The 21,516-nt window shown below is 41.5% G+C and overlaps 1 protein-coding gene across 8 annotated transcripts in view; it reads right to left on the bottom strand.

Moving 5' to 3' along the window:
- Nucleotides 1-21,516, bottom strand: part of HERC2 (HECT and RLD domain containing E3 ubiquitin protein ligase 2) — a 243,534-nt gene that overhangs the window by 31,684 nt on the left and 190,334 nt on the right. For 6 of the 8 annotated variants that reach the window (XM_004004470.5, XM_012129843.4, XM_060409588.1 and 3 more), the window contains 10 exons: nucleotides 20,496-20,687; nucleotides 17,674-17,827; nucleotides 11,376-11,483; nucleotides 9,813-9,944; nucleotides 9,257-9,415; nucleotides 9,051-9,169; nucleotides 8,313-8,438; nucleotides 7,714-7,869; nucleotides 7,206-7,321; nucleotides 6,907-7,105 (listed from right to left, as the gene is read on the bottom strand). In XM_004004470.5, coding sequence (XP_004004519.1) covers nucleotides 6,907-7,105; nucleotides 7,206-7,321; nucleotides 7,714-7,869; nucleotides 8,313-8,438; nucleotides 9,051-9,169; nucleotides 9,257-9,415; nucleotides 9,813-9,944; nucleotides 11,376-11,483; nucleotides 17,674-17,827; nucleotides 20,496-20,687 — 1,461 coding nt within the window. The remainder of the gene's footprint in view (nucleotides 1-6,906; nucleotides 7,106-7,205; nucleotides 7,322-7,713; nucleotides 7,870-8,312; nucleotides 8,439-9,050; nucleotides 9,170-9,256; nucleotides 9,416-9,812; nucleotides 9,945-11,375; nucleotides 11,484-17,673; nucleotides 17,828-20,495; nucleotides 20,688-21,516) is intronic. The other 2 variants (XM_060409591.1, XM_060409590.1) reach the window with 1 other exon arrangement.

Below are 21,516 nucleotides of genomic sequence, written 5' to 3' on the forward strand. Positions count from 1 at the left end.
CATGGAACAACACGGTTCCAAATAGGGAAAGGCTGTATATTGTCGTCCATTTAACTTACATGCAGAGTACATCATGAGAAATGCTGAGCTGGAATCAAGATTGCTGGGAGAAATATCAATAACCTAAGATATGCAGATGACACCACCCTTATTATAAAGCAAAGAAGAACTAAAGAGCCTCTTGAAAGTGAAAGAGGAGAGTGGAAAAGTTGGCTTAAAGCTCAACATTCAGAAAACGAAGATCATGGCATCTGGTCCCATCACTTCATGGAAAACAGATGGGGAAACAGTGGAAACGGTGACAGGCTTTATTTTGGGGGGCTCCAAAATCACTGTAGATGGTGATGCAGCCATAAAATTAAAAGATGCTTGCTCCTTGGAAGAAAAGTTATGACCAACCTAGACAGCATATTAAAAAGCAGAGACACTATTTTGTCAGCAAAGGCCTGTCTAGTCAAAGCTATAGTTTTTCCAGTAGTCATGTACGGATTTAAGAGTTGGACTATAAAGAAAGCTAAGCACCAAAGAATTGATGCTTTTGAACTGTGGTGTTGGAGAAGACTCTTGAGAGTTCCTTGGACTGCAAGGAGATCCAACCAGTCCATCCTAAAGGAAGTCAGTCCTGAATATTCATTGGAAGGACTGACACTGAAGCTGAAGCTCCAATACTCTGGCCACCTGATGTGAAGAACTGACTCATTTGAAAAGACCCTGATGCTGGGAAAGATTGAAGGCAGTTAGAGAAGGGGATGACAGAGGATGAGATGGTTAATGGCATCACCAACTCAATGGACATGAATCTGAGTAAACACCGGGAGTTGCTGATGGACAGGGAGGCCTGGTATGCTGCAGTCCATGGGGTCGCAAAGAGTCAGACACAACTGAGTGACTGAACTGAACTGAGAAGGAAAATTATTCCAGATAATCCAGGACATAAGAACTAACTGGTGAGAAAAGATGTGCATAACATTTGGGTAAATCCAGAAACTATATGGTCTATATAAAAAAACAATAATAATAATGCTTATCATTAGGGACACAGATTAGGACCAAAACACAGAATAACAAAGGATCAGCCTTTCTTATGTGTGAGGAGTACAGAAACACTGATTAACTTTAGATTTTAAATATGTTAAAACCACCAGAAAACTCCAAAAAACAAAAAAAAGAGAGCTACACTTCAACCCTTGATACTTCTGGGTAGCATGACCTTGATACTTCTGGGTAGCATGACCTTGATACTTCTGGCAGGTAACCTCTGATTTGCTTCCCAGAGTCCCTGCTCGCAGGATTCCCGCCCCTATGTAATCCCTCCTTAGATGTGGGTTGAGCCCAGTGACACTCTCCTAATGGATAGAATATAGCAACAGGGATGACATGTCACTTCTGTGTTAGCTTGCACGAGACTGTGACTTCTGTCTTGCTCTCAGGCTCTCCTGCTTTGATAAAGCCAGCTGACATGTTGTGAGATGGCAAAGAGCTGAAGGCAACCTCAGGCAATAGGTCATGGCAAGCTGAATCTTCCTCAGGCCAGTCCTGCAGCAACTGCAGCCTGATGAAAGATTCTATGTTGGAGGACCAACCTAAGCCACCCAGACAGACTGTGACATAATAAATTTGTATTGTTTTATGTAAACTGTTGTAAGTTAAACAGATAATATAGTATCATAACCTGACGTGGAATGGGTAAGACAAATATATTATGATGATCACACTCATGACCCTGGGTCTCCCTAAAATTCCGAACACAAACCAATATGTGTGTGTGTGTATACACGTGTGTGTGTGTGTATATATGTATATGTATATATGTATGTATATATATATATATATATATATATATATATATTTATAAATATATAAATAAAACAGAACCTAACCAAGTAAGGTTTCTTCAATGAATGCAAGACCATTTGATACAGGAAAAGCAATCAATCTAATTCACTATATTAATCTTTGGCCCCCTGATGCAAAGAGCTGACTCACTGGAAAAGACCCTGATGCTGGGAAAGATTGAGGGCAGGAGAAGGGGGTGACAGAGGATGAGATGGTTGGACAGCATCACTGACTCAGTGGACATGACTCAGTTTTGAACAAACTCCAGGAAATAGTGAAGGACAGGAATGCTGCAGTCCATGGAGTTGCAAAGAGCTGGTCGTGACTTAGCGACTAAACAACAACACGAGGAGAAAAACATCCGTATGATAGTGTTTTAAATGAAGAAAGATGTTTGACAAAAGTCAATATCCATTCATAACTAGAAAAAGATGTGAACTTCCTTAATTTGATGAAGGGCATTTGTCAAGAAGCATTTAAAAGGAGGCTTCCAGTGTGCTGTTTTGGATCTGTCATGAATCCTCTGTCCCTTAAACTACTCCCGGGGGCTTAGGAATGCATGCATTTCCTTTGTTAGTTTTTCCATATGGTGATAAGTAACTATTTACGACCCTCTTACTTTTTATGAACCATATGGTAAAAGTGATTATTTACAACCCTCTCTCTTTCATATGGATGACCTCATGTTTCCTTGGTAACTTGTAAGTTTTGGTTTTATCTCTGCTGGAAATAGTTACCTTGTAAGAGAGTATAAATACCCACACAATGTTGAATAAAACACCCTTGCTCCATCAGAGCTTTGGGCCCCGCGTCTTCTTTCTCTCTCTGTCTCTCTCTCTCTTTCAGGCTAATTCTCTGGAGCACAGAGGCCCTCTGGGTTCACTTTCCTGCCTCGGCTTCTAAGACCCTCTCGAGAAGGCGCTCTGCCCCTTCACCCCTTCGAGAGGGCAACTGAAGCCTTGGTAAACAGAGCCAGCCCCATGTCAGGGACTTCACTGGTTTTCTGCATAAACCAAGGAATATCAGCCTCTTTCTCTCTCCTTTACTTTCTTATCATCAACTCCAGACCACCAGGTTCCAGTCCATTCAAGGACCTCAACAGGCATCTATCAAAACCTCACAGTAAGTGCATGAAGGATCCCATCACAGTGTTTCTTTTGCAGCCTAAATTAAGACAAAAAGAAGGTCCACTACCACCACCCCCGTTCAGTATTATACTGCAATTCCCAGCCAGCCCAATTAGCTCCATTTCTCTGTAGAAGACGGGTGAACTGAAAAGGAATGAACAAAATTGATCTCAGAACATGAAGTTACAAAGATGATACAAAACCGTTTGAGATACTAAGAAAGAAGAATATAATAAGGTCACTAGACATGGGCTTCCCTTCGGCTCAGGGCTTCCCTTGTGGCTCATTTGGTAAAGAATCCACCTGCAATACAGGAGACCTGGGTTCGATCCCTGGGTTGGAAAGATCTCCTGGAGGAGGGAACAGCTATTCACTCCAGTATTCTGGCCATGGAGAATTCATTGGACTATATGGGATTGCAAAGAGTTGGACATGACTGAGCAACTTTCACTTTCACTAGACATACAGTCAATATAGAAATATCAACTATTTCCACTTATCAGTAGCAATTTTTTAAAAGACATATGGGAGAACTTCCAAGACGCTGATAGAATAAGATGAGGAAGTCACTTTCCCCTCCACAAATACATCAAAAATACATCTACATATGGAACAACTCCTAAAGAATACCTTCTGAATGCTGGCAGAAGTCCCAGACTTTCAAACAGGCAAGCCAATCGCCTTAGAATAAGGTAGGTCAAAAGATAAAGGTTAAAAAAAACGAGAAAGGATTTCAGGACAGGGATCTGAGCCCTGGGGAGAGAGCTGTAAAGGAGGAAAAGTTTCCACATACTTGGAAACCCCTCATGGAAGGCGGTGGCAGTGGGGGGCGGTTTCAGAACCTCAGAGGGGAACACAATGGCGGGGGCACAGACGGAAAAACAGAGAGAACTCACCACAGAGATAGCTGCCAAACATCACTTTCCAGGTGAGAAGCTGCTCACACTGCTGGCCTGGAACAAATGGGGGCTGAGTGCTGAGGCTCAAGCTTTGAATCTCAGGGAGAGGTCCTGATTTGGCCAACTGTGAGAATACTCTGAGGACGTTAGTAGGATACAGCTGAAGGAGTCCAGGGGAAAAACTGAGCATCCCAGAGAGACAAAATACTATTGCCACTGGGACACTCCAACTCCTACTCCATGCATTTGCAGACAGCGGATCGTGCCCAGGTGGTGGCTGCCAAAACCAGCAAAACTGGTAGGTGAGCCAGAGTCAGAATATGACACGACTGTAGTTTACGTAAACATAAGTGACTAGACACTGCCAAAACCAGGGCAAGTGCCTGAGTCAGCAGACAAAAAGCCGTCACTGCAGTCCCGACCCCAGAGGTGATAGCTGCCAACAGCTGTGAGCAGGCACAGGTTACTGCCCAACCCATGCTGGGAGTCTATGCAGCTTGGTTCTTCCTAGGGACCCACAAATTGAGGTATATTCCTCTGGGAGAGCACATGACCCGCCTCAGACTGTGACAAGGTCTGACAAGTCTAACACCGCAGGCACTACTTAGTACATCCTAATTGTGGCTGCCACATTCCACCCTCTCCACAGCCCAAGGGAACAAGTGAGCCCTAATAAGCCTTGGCCTTCTCCACCTCTTGCCTGGCTAAGGAACAACCACGGAGGATAGCCTATAAGCAGAGCTAATCGATCAAAATCACTAGAGTTGATCAACGAATATAATTAAGTCATAGGATATATTAATAAAATTAATATACAGAAATTCCTTGCATTCCTATACACTAACAGTGAAAAATCAGAAAGAGACATTAAGGAAACAATCCCATTCACCACTGCAACAAAAAGAACAAAATACCTAGGAATAAACCGACTTAAAAAGACAAAAGACTTGTATGCAGAAAACTATAAGCCACTGATGAAAGACATCAAAGACAACACAAAAAGATGGAGAGCTATACCATGTTCTTGGATTGGAAGAATCAGTATCATGAAACTGACTATACTACTCAAAGCAGATTCAATGCAATCCCTATCAAACTACCAATGGTATCTGTCAGAGAACTGGAACAAAAAATTTCACAATTTGTATGCAAACACAAAAGATCCCAAAGAGATAAAGCAACCTTGAGAAAGAAAACAAATTATAAGAATCAACCTTCCTGACTTCCAACTATACTACAAAGCTACAGTCATCAAGATAATATGGTTGACACAAAAAAACAAAAATACAGACCAATGGAATAAGATAGAAAGCACAGAGATAAATCCACGCATCTACAGGCACCTTATCTTTGACAAATGACACAAGAACATACAATGGAGAAAAGACAGCCTCTTCAATAAGTGGTGCTGGGAAAACTGGACAGCTACATGTAAAAGAACGAAACTAGAACACCTCCTAAGACGTACACAAAAATAAACTCAAAATGGATTAAAGACCAGAAACTATAAAGCTCCTAGAGGAAAACATAGGCAGCACACTCCTTGACATAAATCACAGTAAGATCCTCTATGACTCACCTCCTGGAATAATGGAAATAAAAACAAAATAAACAAGTAGGACCTAATTAAACTTCTAAGTTTTTGTACATCAAAGGAAACTATAAACAAGGATAAAATAATTGCAATTATTTTCTCCCAACTCTCAGAATGGAAGAAAACAGCTGCAATCCAAAATATACAAGTAGCTCATGCAGCTCAATATCAGAAAAACAACCCAATCAAAAAATTGGTGGAATACCTAAACAGACACTTCTCCAAAGACATACAGATGGCCAAGAAACACATGAAAAGATGCTCAACACTGTTCACTATTAGAGAAACACAAATCAAAACTACAATGAGTTATCACCTCACACCAGTCAGAATGGCGATCAGCAAAACATTTACAAAAATAAATGCTGGAGAGGGTGTGGAGAAAAGGGAACCTTCTTGCACTGTTGGTGAGAATGTAAATTGATACAGCCACTATGCAAGACAGTATGGAGATTCCTTAAAAAGCTAGTCTTATTCCAACTACCATATAATCCAGCAATCCCACTACTAGACATATACCCTGAGAAAATCATAATGGAAGAAGACACATGTGTTCTCTGCAGTACTATTTATAGTAGCTAGGACATGGAACCAACCTAGATGTCCACTGACAGGTGAATGGATAAAGAAGTTGTGGTACATATATATAATGGATTATTACTCAGCTATAAAAAAAGAACGTATTTGAGTCAGTTTTAATAAGGGGGATGAACCCAGAGCCTATTATACAGAGTGAAGTAAGCCACAGAAAAACAAATATTGTATATTAACACATATACATGGAATCTTTAAAGATGGTACTGATGAACCTATCTGCAGGGGAGCAATGGAAAGGCAAACATAGAGAACAGACTTGTGGGCACAGTAGGGGAAGGAGAGGGAGGGATGAACTGAGACAGTAACTCTGAAGCATATACAGCACCGTATGTGAAACAGATGGCCAGTGCAAATGCATGACACAGGGAACTCAAACCCGGTGCGCTGTGACAATCTAAAGCAGCGGGATGCGGTGGGAGGTGGGAGGGAGGTCCAAGAAGGAGGGGACATATGTATACCTATGGATGATCATGTTGATGGACAGCAGAAACTAACACGATAATATAAAGCAATTACCCTCCAATTAAAAATTTTTTAAAAGACAGCATTATGATAGCAAACAAAAAAGTAATACATACATCAAATGAACTGATATGCAAATAACTATAATACACTTTTGTATGTATGCTGCATTTCAAAGTAAAAAATTCTAAAGTCATAGACTACGTTAAAGATTATACAGAAATACTCTAGAATTTATGGCATACTGCTTTCAGTATACCATGAATACTATTAATCTTGAGATAATGTTTTAGTACAGAATCATTATACACACTATGAACCAAACTGCCCTCTAGCCACAGCTGTCTTGCAGTGTTGATGTCAGTATGACACAGAAAATACACCTTCTTACCTTCCCGTCAGCTGTCACCGCGAAGAGCGTCTGCTCTCCTCCAATTAGTTGCACAGGTCTGAGAGCTGCAAGGGCTTCACATGGCGTAGGGACTTTAACTTTTGCACCTTCAATGCCCCCAAGCTGACCCCTATGATTATGACCCCATCCATAAATTGTTCCACTGCCACCAGCAGAAAGAGTCCAGTCATCTGGTCGCCTGTAACAAACATTAAAAAACAATTGACATGTGAAAGAACTCCAAGTTAAGCACCATTTTCCCACAGACAATATTAATTCTTGTTTTGGCTATAGTCAACCTGTTCATCCACTGCACAAGCTGTTCATCTTGCTCTCTTCTAAAAATGCTGTGACTCTCATGGAGAACATCCATGTTTTCGCCATCTGCCATTAATTCACGAATTTTCTTAGCCACCTGGACAATATTATTATGAGATTATAAATCAAGCACTCATCTCTCAGGAATAAAATAAATAATACTAAGGCAAGAAGACAGGAGAGGAGGTCTTCCCAACCAAGAAAATGAGGGAATGCCAACATCAACATTGTGATTTTAGGGTTAATAATTAAAACCAAGATTATATTACATTGAAGATACTTTAAAATGTCTAGGCAATATCATTATATCTTTACTAAAAACAAACTTTAACTGAAATTCAGTGTTATTCATTTTCAACCATGTACTTCTTTTTTTTATGATATTCCTTGCCAAGACAGATGTTACTATCTCATAACACTGGCATCTTTTTACACTATAAAAGAAGATACTTTGCATCCCCAAAGAGGTGCCAAAATAAGGTACAATACCTCATCGAGAAACAGACGGGGCAGCGATGTTCTCTTGTCCAGGGCCACAGCAACACGGGAGGCCATGCAGTACCTCCGGAACCAAGCCCACTTGTGTGTTTCAGCACAGCAAGGGAGCGTGTCTAATTCCAGGTCACAAGCAAGAGCTACTAATACCTGCAGCCAGCAAAAATTAACACAGGGGCACTCAGACCCAGTGTAACATTCTACTTCACCAGTACTGCATGCCAAAGACAGCCCCCATGCAGGCTCTCTGTGGGTCTTCCTTCAGAATTCCTCACTCCAGATAACTGCCACATGCCCAGCAAGGGGCGTGGCATCACCAATGATGTGGATTATTCCTACCCAGTTCCTAGGGATGCACCTGACAACAGGAACCCAGACCAGACCACTGCTACAGTACTTGCCACCTGAGTAAAAGCACCTAAAAGCACGCTGTTATTAAAGCACAAGAGCTTAGATCACACAGACAGTCTTGAAAATGTTTCACATTCAACTTCAGTACCTATACGTGTCCTCAGGGATGCCTGATATTTGATGTACTGTACTTAACAGCTCTCTGCAGTTCTCTCACCACCTCAAAACAAGTCAAGTATTACCTTAAAGAATGGGCTGTGCAGTAGCTGCTTGCCACCTCTCACAATAGGATCTTCATATTCAAACTGCCTTTGCAAAGCTTCTGGAAGGCCTTTCACCAAAGCAGCAAGAGCACTGCCTGAAAAACTCTTTTAAGAATACAACAAAATTATAGCCCATACTAGGAAACCAAATTCAGGAGAGTTGAGTTGAGTGTTTTGTTTCTGTGAGTCAAATGTTTAATTATACTGATACTATTTTCCTCTAAAGCAAGTGACTAATATTTATAAATGGGGAAAAAATCTAAAAAGACATAATGAATACTGAAATTAAAAAGAAGAACATGAAAATTTACTTCAGAATATTTGGTCTTAATCTCAGTATAACAAAAACAGTTCTCCCAGGGAACCAGAAAGGAATTTCTGCTTCACAAACCTCCATCTCCAACATGGTTAAGATAAGCATTCTTTTAACAATAACTACTTCATCCAGCAAAACAAAGGGGATGTGGTGAGTTAGACTCATTAAGCCCAATGGACAATCCTATCCTCACAGCCATCTACATGGGGCTGTTTCTATAATCAAAGTCCAGCTTGCACTCAGTATAGTAGCAACATAAAGGAGCCTGAATGCAAGAAAGCCTGTCTTAGTACTATGTGAAATTTCCCAACTCTTCTGTGATTAAGAAGTTAAAATAATTAAAGCAACATTTTAGTCCCAAAGGGTCACATAACTAGAAACTATAATGTAATGTTTCATACCAGAGCTCTTGTTTCCCCATCATTATCTCCAAGTAGCCTGTTTATGTTAATTGATTGTCCAAATTCAGTTGTAAGAAGCTTCCTCAGTCTTTGAAGGGCCCACATTCTGTGACTGGCAGCTGAAATGAGAAGACAGAAAAGTCTGAGGATGACCATTCTTCTCAAGGAGAAAGACAGACCTGGCAACAGAGGTGCCACTCACTCACCCAAGGCACTCAGCTGTGCACAAGCCGCCAGGGACGCTGCGAGGCGGGGGATGATGCTTCTGTGTGAGGCAAGGTTGAGCCGGAAGTCCAACAAACAAGTTACCAAGTCCATGGACGGGCACGAGAGGACACAGCGATCAGAAAGAAGGTCTTTAGGGCCTGAAGAAAGGTAATTATAAACGTCCCCTTGTTGGGCAGGGCAACAGCTACCCCACAAGGAGATTCACCCAAAGGGAGTGCGTCATCCACATGGATGCCATGGCCAGAGGGCTGTGCCACTCTTGCGTCACGTGACTAAGCTCCGCACACTGACATTTCACCTGAGAACTCACACGGCTGAAGAACGGCAACCAGCAACAGCTGGGAGACTTTGGGTGAAAACAGAGTGCCACACCCCAACAGCCAGACAAGTGAGGCAGCTCATGCAGTTCTGAGCCTTGATGTGGTCGGGCCTTGGGCAGTGCTGGGTCCCAACACAACAGAAGGCAGACTACAAAGCACCAACTGAAAATACGTGTGCATCTCCCTTGCTTGGATCACCAAGCCCCCTCCTCACCTGCAGCTGGCATGATGGGGTAGACTGTGAAGCGCCAGCCCCACCCATTCACAGACCCATCACTGATGAACTTCCACTTCAACTCATCCCCTGGGATGCGCAGTTCGCTGGACCAGTCAGACCACTCCCGGCCTGGGGGACAAAAGCACATTGGTGGTGGGTTTACCCATCATCAGATCAACATCAACTTCCTTAGATACAAAATCACTCACACCCTGTCTGAATGACAGCCAGCTCCTCCAGCCCACTGCCCAGGTGCATTCACACCAAGGCCTTCAGCTCACACTGCAGCAAGCAACTGGGAAGCAGAGGACAGGCAGGCACTGCCCCAACAGAAGACACTCACACACAACCACAATGCTACATGAGAGGCCCGCAGGGCCAGTGCCTGCTCACGCCAGGGTCAGGGCCTACAGAAGTTTCTTTGAGAGGGTCTGATGAAATGGTTATTACCCAGGCAGCCAAAGAGAAAGCCTCCTTCTTCCTCAAAGGGGAAGCAAGTATTCAGAGACACAGGGCCCCCACTGAAGCACAGGAGCAGTTCAGCCCAGATGAGCCACCCTCCAGGGAGAGGAGAAAAGCCTGGGGTGCCCTGGAGAGGAGCTGGGGAGACAAGCTTATGGTGTTCCACCCCAACTGAACTTCCCCTTAGATGAGTCATCAGGCAGTGTGGGAGTAGCCTGGAAGGGATCCTGTTGGAAGCAGAGAAACTGAAAACATGTCAGAAGACTACTGCATACTACAGTGACATCTGTCAAACTGCCAGAAAAAAAAAAAAAAACCCATGCTCATCTGTGATACCACTTCATCCAAAGTAACCTCTTGTGAGTAAAATTCTACTGGCACACAGCCAGGCCCATCATTTATATTTGGTCTGTGGCTGCTTTTGCTACAAAGGCAGAGGGGAGTAGCTATGTTAGGAAATATTTGTTGACCCTGGCTCCAGATGAAGAATAAAGATATCTGAAGAGATCTGCACACACAGACACACATACACCTACACCGATGATTCTAAAAAAACCCAGTGAAGGGTATTTAACAAGCCTCTAGACAGAGTGATTCACTCTTGTTCAATCTCACAGAGCACATCAGAGGAGGGAGAGGCCCAAAGGAGACCCCTCCCATCTACTCCAGTACTGTCCACCAGGCACACACAACACTTACTCAGTGGGGAGCCTACCTCCTCACAGCAATCAATTAAAAAATAAGACCTTTAAGAAGCCTTGTAGTATGTCAACCTTTACCGTGCATGAGTCTGACACTCCCAAACACCTTACAGCACCATCTCCATTGTTTAGGTGAGACTGGGCCCTCCCAACAACCAGTGCTCCCCAAAAGGACCGGCAGTTGCACTGGACACCAGTAATCCCACCCATCGGTGGGGAGGTACATGCATCACTTGAATAAATCATCTTACTGAAAGCACAGGGGGAAAACAGATAAAACCTCGAGTATTTTGCAGTTAGGTCACTTATCGTTCTCTCATGAAGTCGCACATGAGAATGAAGCAGTAATGTTCTAATGGTTCTGTTCTACAAAAGCAAGCTCAACTCTTCTTCCTACCTGACCGCACGGAGACAATCCTGTTGACACCATCCATAACTGTGAGAGGGTCATGGCGCCTTTCGGTGGAGCACTGCCGGTCAAACTCCACCCTGAGTCCCTCTGCACCTGGAGGACAAGTAGGCACAAAAACAAGGTAACGCTCCCAAGTCAACATACCACAGACAGGGCCAAAACCATATCACACAGAAGCAGCGAGTGTGAAATGATGTGCAACAGCTACCGAAAAGCAGAAGGCCAGGAAGAACTAACCTCAAAACATAAGGACTCCTCTCACTCCAACTCTGCCTCCCACAAAATATTTCACCCATGATGAAACAACAGAAGACACTCTCACTTGGCCAACTGATTTTGTGGTCTCACTTCTGGAAAAATTTTCATGCTACAGCCCTAACCAGGAGACCAAGCTTTATTATCCTGCTCTCTCCACCCCACATTTTAAAAGCCATATAAAATCATGTCCACCAAGAATTTAGCATTAGATCTAGAGTCTTCTCTGGGACAAATTAGCTTAGAAAAGAATCAGTGAAGGCTATGACCTGGGTTATGGTGGAGGGAAAAGGTTGGCAAAACAACTATAAAATCATTCAAAATGGTAAGAAACAATGATCCCAGGGCTCTTCAAATTAATTCAAGACGAACAAACTGAGAAGAGTTCATTCACGGAAAAACTGCCCAACTCAGGCAGGGACAGTGAGACTCTATGTGTTCTCACCTAGGGTTGCCCTGTGCAGCTACAGCTCAACTTTACCAGGATGGGACTCTGTCTCCAGTGACCTCATGCTAACTGGTGCAGAGCAGGGCAATGCCTGGGCAGAGACCCTAAAAGTCAGAGAGTCAGGAGGGTAACAGGACATACAGAAAAGCTTGCATCTTTGCTGGCTCGAGAATATGGTGTGGCTGGGGAGTGCCAGACACGAGAACTAGCCAGAAATCTAACAAGAAGATTCTAGAAGTCAGAGAACAGAGAAGGGCTCAATGAAAACGTCATGGACGCCGGGGTGACTCAAGGCACATGTCCTCAAGAAAACAGAGTTGGGTGTGCGTGTGCCTGTGCATGTGTGTGTGCACTCGCGCGCGCGCACAAGGAGGTGTGCGCGCACACGCACACACACACACACACACACACACACACAGGAAAACTGCCAAGACACTGATTTCCATGCCCTCCCTTGCTTCCACCCACAGAGATCCATCCACAGATGGGGAAATGAGCAGGCTAAATCAAGCAGATATGGAACAAACCCTAAAAGTCAGGCTAGAAAACAAAACTCAAAATTAAAAAGTAAGCTAGGATATCAGTGAATATGTGACGCAGGGGAGAGATTTTAGAGAGTAATTCCAGGCATCTTACAAAAGAAATACACAAAACAACCATAGAAACCCAGCAACAATTACAAACCTTTTTTAAAAACTCAGACTCCAACAGAATCTAAAATGTTTAAGTTTTCAACAAAATATAATGAGATATGCAAAAACACTGAAAAATGTGAGCCATATGTGGGAATAAAATCAGACAACAGAAACTGACCCTAATGGGCCAAATGCAGAACTGAGTAGACAATGACTTCAAAACCATAATAAATATGTTCAAAGAATTCGTGAAAACATGATAACAAAGGAAAATATGGTAACAATGACTCTGGGTCCTTAGACCTTTTTGTATAGTTCTGTGTATTCTTGCTGTCTCCTGTTAATCTCTTCTGCTTCTTTTAGGTCTGAACAAAGCCCCAAAACACATGACAAAAAAACAAATATAAATGAAAAAAGTAGGCAAATCTACGATTACAACTGGGGATTTCAAAATTTAGCCTTCAACAACTGACAGAACAAATAGAAAAATCTGTAAAGATACAGAAGATTTCAACAAGACTACCTACCATCTTGAACTCTTACATACCTCTTTATCTGGCTGTTCATCTGTATTCTTTGTCATGTCCTTTATAATAAACTCCATGGGGTGGCAAAGAGTCGGACATGACTGAGCAACTGAACTGAACGGAACTAACAATAAACTAATAAACATAAGTAAATGTTTCTGTGAGTTCTGTGAGTTGCTATAGCAAATCAACTGAACTTTAGGAGGAGGCTATGGAAACCTCTGATTCACAGAAAGTCAGCAGGTAGCATAGGTAAGAATTTGGACTTCTGACTGGCGTTTGAAGTGGGTGGCGTCTTGGTGGGACTTAAGCCATTAACCTAGTGTCAGGACTGAGTTAAACTCCAGGACACCAGCTGATTTTGCACAGCTGCATGATGTGTGGAAACCCTCACATGTCTGATGTCAGAAGTAGAGTACTGTAGCAGTGAGAACAGAGGAGATACAAGTGAGGGAGTTTTCATTTTTACTTTTGCTTTATTTTATACAGAAAACATATTCTGTAAATATGTTTTCATGTTTATGGAAGAATACCTACCCTACAAAAACTCTTTCAGAGAGTAGAGGAGAAGGGAACATGCTGCAATTCAATCTGTAAAGCCAGTATTACTCTAATATCAAAATGAGATCAAGATATTACAAGAAAGGAAAGCTACATAAATAAATTTTGAAGTTTTTAATAAAAAAATAAAAAGAAAGGAAAGCCACAAACTGACATTATTCATGAAAATAGGTTAAAAAATCCTTAACAAAATATTAGCAAGCCAAACCCAGCAACATATACTATAGATTATACATTGTAGACAATTATGATTTGTCTAGAAATGCAATACAAGTTGAATATCCAGAAACTGATTCACATAACATGCCACATTAATAAAGGATTAATACAGAAAACAGTATGTCAATACACAGAAAAATCATTTGATAAAATCCAGCACTTTCTCATGATAAAATTTCCCCCACAAACTAGGAAGAGAAAGTTTCCTCAACCTGATAAAGGCATGTATGAAAAACTTATTGTTAACACACTTAATGCTAAGAGAATGATATGTATTCACTCTACTGGAACAAGGTAAGGATTTCCACTCTCATCCCTTGTATATAACATTAACTCCAGCTAGTCCCTGTTCTAGCATAAGACAGAAACAGGTGATGTCTGTTAAATGTCACCAAGTATAACTGATTTGAAGAAGGAAGTCTATGAAACAAAATTTGGGAAAGGCTGTTCTAGTGTAGCAAGGAAAGGATTCCCTCCGCAGGGGAGATATGATCAGAAACCCGTAACTAATTGCCTACAAGAATACTACTTCAGGCAGATGGCAAGTACAAAGTGAGACAAATGGCCTATCCCTGGAACATATATAAGGGCCACCATAAATGATGTGGAGGGGCCAGGAGAGACAGGTAAAGAGGAAGGGAATGCTGTTGGAGAGGCAAACAAGGTTCATGGGAAGTTGCACAGGCCACCATCAAGGATCTGAGCCTTATTTTAAGGTTACAGGGGTGCACTGGTAGATTTTAAGCAGAGCACCAGTGTATTCTGACTCACTTTAAGAGAATCTCTCTGGTTGTCATGTAAGGAGTTGATTCTGGGAGACACAGAAGGTGAGCAGTAGAAATAGAACATTTATATTATACTAGTATATGAGTTAGTATAATAAACCAGGTGAAACTAGATGGTTGGGCTAAGAATGATTCAGAATGGTGATAAATGGCTGAATCTGAAATATATTTTTTAAGTATATTTTTAAAGGACTTACGGGCAGACTGGATATCAAGTAAGAGAGAAACAGAAAAGAGGAAGAGGTACACTAGACTTTGTCTTAGGTAACTGCTGAGTGGAATTATCTTTTGCTTAATTTCCACTATGAGAGATTAAGAGTTCAAAGTTAAAGAAGCTTTTGTAAATCCCATCTCATTCTAAAAAGTTAAGAAAACTAATTTCACATAAAAATGATCAGGATAAAATTATCGAGGTCAAATACAATATAAAGTTATTATTACAAAAGAGAGAATAAGAATAGAATAACATCCTCCTATAGACAATGAAGGCAAGCCAGAAAGATGTGCCCACAAAACACATGAAAAATGTAATCTATTATTTCAAACTGAACTAAAAGAAATTAGGAAAATGATACATAATATGAAAGAAAAATATAAATAAGAATTAGGAGAAAACACTAAATTATAAAGTTTAGTAAAGAATTTTTTAAAGTTCAGAAATAAAAATTAAATCAGAAAGAACATAGGGGCAAATAAACACAACAGATATGCTTTGAGACAAACAGGAGGAAAGGAAGTAGCCAATATTGACTCTAAAAGGCATCCAGCACAAGATAACAATCACACATCCATGACAAAGAAAGTTGAAACAAGGTTGCAAACAAATACCACAAACTGTAATGCAAACAAATAACACAAACTGTAATGCAAAAAAAACTGTCTTGAAAGACATGACTCGAAACTATCCAACATTTTAAAGGGGCACAAACTCTTATCTGAGAATGTCACTTATGACACTTACAACAACAAACTTTCACAGGAGGAAAATATGCTAACCAATAAAACTAACTTTCAAATGTGGGCAACCAACTCTTAGAACAAGCTGACTCATGTTGGGACTGTCATCCTCTGAGCCTTGCTGAGGAACTGACAAGAGAGTGAGCTTCAGTCAATCAGTAAGGAAGGAGACAACTAGAACTGAATGAAGATTAACAGGGAGAAAGCAGAGTATGCAATAGCTATTATGCTCTGGGATTCATAGTATGACCAATCTAATCAAATTGCAACAATGAAGAGAGCAAGAAACCAAGAAAAAGTTTTGTTAACTATTTTCAGTAACCATATACATATCTGGTAGTGTTAGACTAGAACCCTGAGTCTTTTGTGCCTGTGATGTGGGATAAAGCAAATACGTAATTATGAGATATTCTAATTCTATCATTCCTCTGTCTTAGAACCAGGATTTGGCGGGGAGAAAAGAAACACGGACATTAACAGAAGAGGTTAAGTATAAACAGAAACGTGTAGTTCTGAATTTGGATCTATCATAACATTATGAACTCAAAAGAAAGTCGGTCAATCAGTCAGTTTCACTGTCCACTCATTTACCCTGTCTCTATCCACTGAAAAAGTCGAGAAACAACAACAGCCCAGTGATCTAAAATGCCATCCCCACTAAAGACTCCAGGGTAGACTCCAGGTGGAGAGGAGAAACTACAGGACAAGCCTAAAGCATCTTGTCTTATCAGACTACAAGGACATTACCACTGGACCATAAGAATCACTGCCAAGAGCCAAACACAACAAGGAGCTCAATGTCTGGAGATGTGATAATTTGAGCTTCAAGAGGACAATAGTCATAATGGATTAAAGCCCATCATACATGTTTAAAACCATGGGTTCATGATATAAAAAGAAAAATAGGTACTTTTCTGACTATCTAGTGTTCAGGACTTGGTGCTTCCCCATCTGTCAGCCTGGGTTCAGTCTCTGGCCAGGAAACTAAGATCTCAGAGGCTGTAAGGCTCAGCGAAAAAACCCCAAAATAACTGGTCACCTTCAAAGAACAATGTGTTCATTCTCATGAAAATGTAAAAAGAAGAAAAGAATCAAGCTTTTATCCTGCCTTTCTTATACAAACAGTACTCCTGGGTAACCAACCGAAGGATCAGGGAAAATGTCCCTGTATAAAGTAATCTAGCTAATAAATAAGAAAGAAATGAAATAATTAGAATAGCCCCATTTTGTAACCACCAATGGATTTAATGGCCTCAGGTAATGAGCATCAGTAGCCGCTGCCATCACAAAAGGAAAGACAAGCAGATACTAGATGCTTCCAGATGCTGGATCACAAGCACTAATTGTCCTGTCAGAGGGCCTGGCTGAACTAATCAGGCCAATGAATCAGGGGTAATCTGTAGAAAAACAGGATGGAGGAACAGGTGAAAGTGCAGCAGGGATGAATTATCGGAAAAAAAAAAGGAAGAAACTACAGGTTTAAAGATACTTAAAAGATGGAAACTGTTTAATTAAGAGAGTTAAGATGAGAGTCCACACTTGGGTAATAGAAACTGTCCAGAAATACAAGCCAGGACAGTGTCACATCAGAGGGGGCGACACAAGGAAGGCTTCTGGGCATAGGCAGAAGACTGCTTCTAGATCTGAGTTTTGGCAACTAAGGCATCCACCTAATAAGCATTAAGCTAAACATTTACTTTGCATAGTTTCCTGTATCATGTTTTCGGTAAGTGAGGTTTCTAGAAAAGGTGGGGAAAGTGACTCTAAAGCAATTCTGTCCCTTTTCCTTTGTAAAACAAGGACAGCTGCTTCAACTGATGCAATGGCAGGAATGAAGCGGTTCTACAGGCAGCTTTTATATGACCCCATCTCCTCCCCGGGGCCAGCCCTCAGTACCTGGTATCTTCACTGTGCCGCTGGACGAAGTGTCGTCAGTGTAGGGATGGCTACTCTCCACCACCACAGGCTGAGAGGACAGGCGGCCACTCTGTGAGTCTGTAGCCACATCCTCCAACTCGGTGACACAGAGCTCCAACAACATATCTGCCACCTGTGGGGGAAAGCAGGGGACAAAGCAGGAAGGCATCAGGATGCCTGCCCAGTTCAGTTCTTTCCATAGGGACGGGGGCACGGAGAGCTTGGGAGTTTGAGAAATCTACTATAAATCAGGGCTCGGTTTCCTCACCGATAAAATCATGATAGCAGAACTCGCAGGGGTGCTGTGAAGCTTGGAGAGATCTACGTACAAGTAATACGAAAGCACCTACACACAAAACACCCAATACATGCCAAATGATGAAACGAAATGCCTGTGATCTCAACACTTTCTCTTCACGTCAAGACAAGGTTACGTCCTAGTGAGGAAAATCTGCCCAGGAACAAAACTTTCAAGCAAGGAGCAGAAAGTGATAAAATTGACCAAGATCCCAGAAGGCATGGGGGTCAAGCAAGAGGGGCAGGAATGGAGAGGGATGACCCAGCTGTCCAGGCTGAACAGTGGTAGACAGCACCTGAAATGAGACAACCAGTGGTGTCTCCTGACCCAAGACAAATTTAGGATCAGCTCCCACACCATACAGCCCAACAATCCATGTTCAGATTTCATTTCAAAATTTTAGTGATTCACACCACTTAAATGGTCAATACTAGTGATTATATTTTGATTGCTATTTTAAAAACAAACAATATGTTGTTATAATAATTAACTTCCAAAGTTTTAAAATTTATAAAAACTTAATGAGACCATTCTCTATTCTTTCAGAAATTATTTTAATCTATTTTTCCTTGTATTTAGATAATAAAAGTTATCTTAGTAAGAAGTTTCATTAATGACAAACTATAATCATTGCCATAATTTAGGTTTTATAATTATGAATACAAAAGTTTTTCTAGTTTAAAGAGTCTCAAATACTAGATCAGGATGGGGCATAAGAGTAGCATCCTGCCACTGGCCAGGAAAGTTGGAAGAAAATCCCCATCTCTGTTTCTGTCTCCCCTTGAATTTGAGATGTTGATGTCATCTAACTCTCAATGCACAGCCTAGCAGAGGTCTTCTGGGCTTTAAGACCTTCCACAAAGACAGCCAGTACCCCAGGAAAGGCAAATAAACTCTGAGAAGAGGGTGACAGAGGGGTCATAGATGTGGTTCTACCCTCAAGAGTTTACAATCATTTCCCCCATCCACCAGACACCTGAGTGTCTTTGAGGGAGTAACGACCACTGAGAGCTTCAGTTTTCTCATCTGTAAACAAAGGGAAAGCCTGTGCTCTGTACTAAGAGAATGCACCAAGAAAGGGACCTGGAAGATATGTTTACAACAAATTCTAGGTATTATTACTTTAAATCCACGTTCTCATTCCATCTTTTCCTCTCACAAATGCAATATACTTGTAAAAACATTAATATTTTCCTTATGGAAATTCACTTTGATTTAATCTCTCAGAATTATGCCAAGTAACTTGCCTTGAAAAACTACGAAGTAGGAAACCTATAACCCTTCAGTTCTCCCTGAATATGATTAAGAAATAACAAGCCCCTAAAATATCTACCAAATCATTTACTACGATCTCAAGAACGCTCAACCTTTCCTAAGTACATTATGGTTTTGGTGGTAGGAAGGAAATGAAACACAGGTGGCTCAACTGCACAGGGCACACGGCATCACTCCTGACACAGCCAGCTCTGAAGAGGTGGAGGAAAGCTGCTGAGAAGCAACAAGCGTCCTTAAGGAAGCCCGAGGGCTTCAGAACTGATGAGTTCACTTCTACGGTACACTGCTATGATACTGACTTGACACCTGACATTAGCCACATGCAGCTGTTCGAACTTAAAGTGAAATACAATGAAAACGTCAGTGCCTCAGGTGCACTAGCTACATCTCAAGAGCTCAAGCGCCATATGTGGCTAGGAGTCACCACACTGGATGGCTCAGGTACAGATCATCATCATGGCAGAAAATACTACAGAACCCATGCTACCATATAAAATCTACTTTAAACAGTTAATAGTTAAGATACTGCAACAGTAAAGCATAAAAACTAGCATAATGGGACCATAAAAAGTCTATAAAGGACCCAAATAAGTACAGAAGTTTACAGTACAGTAAGAGTGGCCTTCAAGTCACTGGGAAGAAGATGGATTTAGTCAATAAATTGTGTTGCTGCAACATGTTTGCTGTCTAGGAAAAACTAAAACTGAATCCCTGCTTTATCCCCTGTATCAAGATAAATTCCAGATGGTTCAAAAAGGTAAATATAACAAATGAAGCTCAGCTTGGTGCTCTGTGGTGACCTAGAGAGGTGGGATGAGGTGGTGGGAGGGAACCCCAAGAGGGAGGGGACATATATACATATATGTCTGATTCATGATGTTTGTATAACAAAAACACAACATTGTAAAGCAATTATATTCCAATAAAAAATAACAAATGAAAACAAAAATGATTAAAAGAAACCTGAGAAGATTTCTTAAACAATGTCATGCTCATACCATATTTACACCATGATACAAAATCCAGAAGCCATAAATGAAAAAATTTGGCAGATCTGACTTTGCAAAAACTAGAAATCTCTGAATTCTAAAATATTAAAACAATGTTAAAAGGCAAACTGAGGAGCAACTCAGTACAGATAACAGAGAAGGGACTCATCTTCACCAAAATTCCTTCAAGCACAAGACAGCAGCAGCACCTCCAGCCCACCCACCCCGCTGCAGCTCACCTGGGGGTAGGCAGTGCCCATGCCAGACAGCACTGCTGAAAGCACATCCCGGCCCTTGTCCCCCGCTCGGCCACACACAGACAGCTTGAGCAGGTCCACCAAGACACGCGTGTCGTCCACAACCAACAAACTGGTGAATTCATCCAAGGACTGAAGTTCTGGGCCTGACGCTTTATTCTGGCTTTCAACATCCTATAAAAGTTCAACAATTAAAATGAGGAATCATATATTAAGAGACAAACAGTCAAGAACTCAAAGGATATATGATTACCAATGACGAATAAGGAACCTTCTAAGGTATTTACGACCATGAAATACTAGAATAAGAAATAAGCCCCTAAATCTACATCACCTTGTACTATGCTTTCAAAATCAATCAACTATTTTACAAATTACCAACAGCAGCTGTCAAAAGTAATGCCTAAACTATAAAGAAATGACAACATATACTGTGACCAATTTCATATCTGACGTGTGTTTCAAGGGGAGACTTCAAATGAAATCTCACCATGTAAAACTACCACCACAGGGTATGTCTGGGAGTCTTCTATCAACTGCATTTGTACACTATACTTTTACAACTTTTGCCTAGATCCACTTCACAATTCTTTCTCAGAATATTACTTAACAGACTTTTTGACATATAAACATTGCTCATAATCTCTTGTTCCTTAGGTACTGTTAAGAAGAAAATAGTCTTCTCAGTACTCCCCTTTTACTTCTCATTCACAGTATGTCAGTTAATCATCTGTGATTATTTACCTCTTTCCACATCAGCAGAAAAAGGAATTGCTTGTTTGCCTATGACAGCATCACTGACCCGACACAATCCCACATCATGAGGGTTTCCTGCCCAGGACAATCACCCCACAGCCTGCTGGCACCACAAAGGAGCCTCTCGAAGGTTGGCAGTGGGGTCAGAAAGAAACAGGGAGATCCAACAGCTTCTGAGCTTAGAGGGAGTGGGTATCAGAGACCTGAGCCCTTTCTGTTTCCTAGGCAGAGGCTAGCTCTCCAGGGA

The sequence above is a fragment of the Ovis aries genome, chromosome 2 (assembly GCF_016772045.2).
Source record: "Ovis aries strain OAR_USU_Benz2616 breed Rambouillet chromosome 2, ARS-UI_Ramb_v3.0, whole genome shotgun sequence".
Lineage (NCBI taxonomy): Eukaryota > Metazoa > Chordata > Mammalia > Artiodactyla > Bovidae > Ovis > Ovis aries.